At 44.0% G+C, this 5,381-nt stretch overlaps 1 protein-coding gene across 1 annotated transcript; it reads left to right on the forward strand.

The window, feature by feature from the left end:
• Positions 1-438: 438 nt before the first annotated feature.
• On the forward strand, positions 439-5,088 carry LOC116812686 (nascent polypeptide-associated complex subunit alpha-like). The gene is made up of 2 exons (XM_032758481.2): positions 439-1,333; positions 4,427-5,088. Exon 1 carries the CDS (start codon positions 497-499, stop codon positions 1,139-1,141), a length of 645 nt encoding a protein of 214 aa, XP_032614372.1. The 5' UTR covers positions 439-496; the 3' UTR covers positions 1,142-1,333; positions 4,427-5,088.
• The last annotated feature ends 293 nt before the right edge of the window (positions 5,089-5,381 follow it).

Here is a 5,381-nt window from a genome sequence, read left to right on the forward strand (position 1 = left end):
TCAAGTGATCTCCCCACCTCGGCTTCCCAAGGTGCTCAGATTACAGGTGCTGACAGTTTTAAATGGAGAAAGCAGCCTGTCCAGGTTTCCTAGCCTAGTTTCTCATCAGACTCAGCTGGGCGGCTTTTTAAGCTACAGGTTTCCCCATCCCCACTCAAGGCCAATTGAATTGAGGTCCTCGGAATTGGGACTTGGGAATCTGTATTTTATAAAGTTCTCAAGTGGTTCTGATTTAACTGGAGGCCAACAGCAAACCTTTGATTGGAATCACTGTTGCTCTCAGTTTTTTAAAAATGATAACCAACCAATACACTTTACCGAAATCCTGAGAACAAGAAGAGAAAATGAATTTAAAATCAGACTTTCCCCCCTTCTTTAAAGTCTTCTATCAAAAGACAGGGTTTTGGGCGCCAGGCTTCCTTCTGCAACAGACGTGGGTCACGCTCTCGCTCGCTCTCTTTCTGCCGCCATCTTGATTCCACGTTCCCTCCACAAAATGCCCGGCGAAGCCACAGAAACCGTCCCTGCTATAGAGCAGGAGTTGCTGCAGCCCCAGGCTGAGACAGGGTCTGGAACAGAATCTGACAGTGATGAGTCAGTACCAGAGCTTGAAGAACAGGATTCCACCCAGGTAACCACACAACAAGCCCAGCTGGCGGTAGCAGCTGAAATTGATGAAGAACCAGTCAGTAAAGCAAAACAGAGGCGGAGTGAAAAGAAGGCACGGAAGGCTGTGTTCAAATTGGGTCTTCAACAGGTTACAGGAGTTACTAGAGTCACTATCCGGAAATCTAAGAATGTCCTCTTTGTCATCATAAAACCAGATGTCTACAAGAGCCCTGCTTCGGATACCTACATAGTTTTTGGGGAAGCCAAGATCGAAGATTTATCTCAGCAAGCACAACTAGCAGCTGCTGAGAAATTCAAAGTTCAAGGTGAAGCTGTCTCAAACATTCAAGAAAACACACAGGCTCCAACTGTACAAGAGGAGAGTGAAGAGGAAGAGGTCGATGAAGCAGGTGTAGAAGTTAAGGACATAGAATTGGTCATGTCACAAGCAAATGTGCCGGGAGCAAAGGCAGTCCAAGCCCTGAAGAACAGTAATGATATTGTAAATGCTATTATGGAATCAACAATGTAACCATCTGAAAGCAACTGTTTTTGGTGTCTCAGAGGAGTAACTGCAGCTTGGTTTGAAATTTGTACTGTTTCTATCATAAGTAAAGTTATGGCTTCTTGTTGGATGAAAAAAAAAAAAAGACAGTATTTTGCCAAATTAAACAGAAAAGAGAATTCAGTGGAACATGGCTCTGATTTCAGGGTAATAATAATGGTAGGTAACAACTAAATGGCATTTAAAATTTGCTGAACGCTTGCTGGGCGCCATGGCTCATGCCTGAATCTCAGCACTTTGGGAGGCCAAGGCAGGCAGATTACCTGAGGTCATGAGTTGAAGACCAGCCTGGCCAACATGGTGAAACCCTGTCTCTACTAAAAATACAAAAATTAGCTGGGCGTGGTGGTGCACACCTGTAATCTCAGTTACTCAGGAGGCTGAGGCAGGAAAATCACTTGAATCCAGAAGGTGGAGGTTGCAGTGAGCTGAGACTGCACCACTGCACTCCAGCCTGGGTGACAGAGTAAGACTCCATCAAAAAAAATATGCTGAATGCTTTCACATATTTTATTTCACTTAATCACTCAAGATCTCTTTAAGGTAGACATAATAATCCTCAATCTACGGAAGACGATATTGAGGCTTGGGGGTTAAATGCCTCATCTAAGGACACACGTGCATAAAATGGCATAACTAGGACGCAAACCCAAGTCTCCTGATTCCAAATTTTACCTATTTCTCACTATCCCGCAGTGCTCTGGGAGTCGGGAAGCTCCCTCAAGGCCAACAGGAATTGAGTGTTTTGACAACTATGAATGAGCGCCATGAGTCTAACTGGACTCCATTCCATTCTCCTCCTCTCCCTTTCTTTGCTCTTCCCCCTTCCTTCAATATCCTTTTAGTGTCTCCCAAGCAACAGGTCATTTGCAATGTGGTAGGGAACCAGAGATTAAATAAGAAGTCCCTACCCTAAAAAAAAATCATAGTCTAGTGGGGAAATAGACAAATCATTGTGTGGTGACGCACTAAACATCAATCCAAATAGGTCAAAATGGGAAGGGAAATCATGCCCTGATCACCCATTCAAGTGGCCATGTAAATTTATAAGAAGCCTACATTCCTAGAGGTAAGAAGAACTTGCTTTGATGTACTCTCACTTCAAAGGAGGCTGTTTTATTTGGAAACAATTCCTCTGCCTTCAATATCCTATGAGTATATCCCTCAAAATATGTGTTTAGATCTTTAATCTAATTCTATAACATGTGTTTATCCTTTCTTTTTTTTTTTTTTTTTTTTGAGACGGAGTCTTGCACTGTCACCCTGGCTGGAGTGCAGTGGCGCCATCTTGGCTCACTGCAAGCTCCACCTCCCAGGTTCACACCATTCTCCTGCCTCTGCCTCCCAAGTAGCTGGGACTACAGGCGCCCGCCACCACGCCTGGCTAATTTTTTGTACTTTTAGTAGAGACGGGGTTTCACCATGTTAGCCAGGATGGTCTCGATCTCCTGAGCTCGTGATTCACCCACCTCACCCTCCCAAAGTGCTGGGATTATAGGCATGAGCCACTGCACCCGGCCTTGTGTTTACCCTTTCCTGATTAAATTCAGAAGCATGCCATCTTATTAGTGGTTTATTTGCATACTCTTTCAGGAATGATCAATGTTCGAAGAGGTATAGTGGCCTTAAAGAAGTATGGGAGGGCCAGGTGTGGTGGCTCACACCTGTAATCCCAACACTTTGGGAGGCCAAGGCGAGCAAATCACGAGGTCAGGAGTTCGAGACCAGCCTAGCTAGCATGGTGAAACCCTGTCTCTACTAAAAAAAAAAAAAAAAAAGTATAGGGATAGGCTTAGAGATTTCCTTCTAGGTCGTGTATACAGGAAAAACACCTTCCAAGATACTAGGGAAGTAATTCTGTTTATAGTCAGCAACCAGGTGCTGGATAGAGCATGGGTAGGTAGATGAGTGTGTTCACAGGTGTGTGGCAGAGGTCAGTAGCAGACAAATTTTCCAACATACTACTTCAATAATTGTCTTCACTAGTGGCAATAAACTATACACTTTGCTTTCAAACACCTAAGAATTATTCGACAATAATAAATAGTTGCTAGGGGCTCCCTGGGTACCAGCAGCTTCTTAGGCACAGGGTCCATAGTGGAAAATGAGACAGATATGTTCCTGCTCCATGCTTCTCCAAATAGGCTACTGATGACCAATCAAACATTCCTAGAAAATTGAGTGTCAGCATTGCTCTTAAGTCTAACACTTTTCATCATTGCTTAACCCACTTGACGTTTCTGAAGCCTCGCACACTCTTGATGGCCCATTTCTGAGTATTAGTCTCCTTCACATCTTCATTATGTCCCCTCTGAGCAATTGTGACATCCTCTCCCCTTCCCTCTCTGCTCCAGGGTCTCCAACTTTGAATCCAGTCTCATCTTTCAGTTTTCCATTGAGGTTATCTTTGTTCTCCTTTCCAACTATAAATAATGATAACTGACAATTGTATGGGCTTTTAAAACATTTACAGAGAAAGTTCCATCCATTATCTGAATCAAAAATCATTGAAAGCCTCATTGAGTCCTGGCCACATTCCTCGAGGGAAGCACTGAGGTTCATCCCGGACAGCACAGTCATCGTGTGATGGACACACACTGTCTTCTAGTCCTTGATTCTGGTTCTTTCTGTCTGTTTCGGGGGGTTCCTAGGGAGCACACCGTGGGATGAAGGTTCACATGTAGGAGGTTTATAAGGAATATTTTTGGGTCCAGTGCCTGTGGAAGAGAAGGGGAGGAAGCAGGATTGGGCAGAGGAAGAAGTCACGCTGCAGTACAATCTCAAAGAAAGTCTCATTTGACCTGACTTAGAATTCTGAAGATGGGATAACTCTCCTGAACTGTCGCTTGTGAAGTTAGACTGACAGCTGAGGGTCGTGGGCTGGCAGCACCCTCAGCAGTGAGGGGGGTGAGTCCTTCATTCGTGGATGGGCATCTGGGTAGTGCATCACAGCATCCACAACACGATTCCTCATGCATGACATTCACTCAACACAACTGACTTGACTTGCTGTCTTGAGCCTCAGTATCTAGAGCAGGGAGCTCATGGAGAAGGGGAGCTGAGTGCCTGGGGCCAGGACCACTACCCTTGGTGGTGGCAGAGCAAAAAAATAGGCTAGAATGAGTCTCATCAAATCCCAGCAGATAAATGAGCAAAGGCTGAGGTCAGAGCAAAGCAGACAACCTTATTTCCTACCTCAAGTGTTTTTTTTTTAATTTGTTTTTAATTTTTAATTTTTAATTTTTTTTACAGATTCCCACAACGGCTATCCTGGAGATTCACCAACATCACCCCTAAAATGTCTAACCATGTTGTCAACTGTGCTGCCTGGTCAAGGACTGGGGACCTGTCTCAGAGTGATCTTCCTTAATCAGAGATCTAGTCATGACCTGGTTTTGCTCAAAACGTTTCGATGGCTCCTGATTGCCTGAAGAATGAATTTCAAATTTCTAAGTAGACTCTTCCAGCTCTTCAAACCTGTCCTTATCAGCCTCTCTAGCACCATCTCTGGTGACTCCTCTTGTGGCCCTGGGAGGGCCACACCAGGCTGCTGTTCTCATCTCCTTCAAATGGGCAGCCTGTTGTCCTAGCCCTGTGGCTCTGCCTTTGCTGATCCTGTCACTTGAATGATCCTCTCTCTCTTCTGGGTCTGGTAAAATCTCTCTTTTGTAAAGCTGTTGAGAATGCCTCCTCCATATCCAGCTGCAAGTAATCACTCTTTCTGACTGCTTTGTTTATACCATTATAATAGCACTTAGCAAACTTTACTGCACTTCACTGCATGCAAATCTGATAGGTCCCTCTGATAGAATGTAAACTCCGTGAAGGCCAGCCTGGGCTCCTCCATGTCAACAGAGCTCCGTAAATACTTTCATGTTTTAAATGAGTAATGAATAAACCGTTTTAAAAAATGCTTTCTCTTTTACTCCTATCAGATCTTTCCAGGAAGGATAAGCTGAAGAGAAATTGTTTCTACTGAGAATTCACTTTAATATAAGGCTCCCTGAGAAGAGGTTCTGAAATAAACAAAATAGCTGGCACCATCATGAGATCCTAGAAATGCTCCTTAGACAAACCTGAAGGTCCTCAGGAAGTGAGGTGCCTAGTGCCGTAGTCTTGGGTGATTTGCTGTGATGCTCTCTCTGTTAGAAAGTTTAAAAAATAAAAACTTTTTTTTTTTTTTTTTTTGAGACAGAGTCTCTGTTGT

The sequence above is a fragment of the Hylobates moloch genome, unplaced genomic scaffold, assembly GCF_009828535.3.
Source record: "Hylobates moloch isolate HMO894 unplaced genomic scaffold, HMol_V3 SCAFFOLD_9, whole genome shotgun sequence".
Classification (NCBI taxonomy): domain Eukaryota; kingdom Metazoa; phylum Chordata; class Mammalia; order Primates; family Hylobatidae; genus Hylobates; species Hylobates moloch.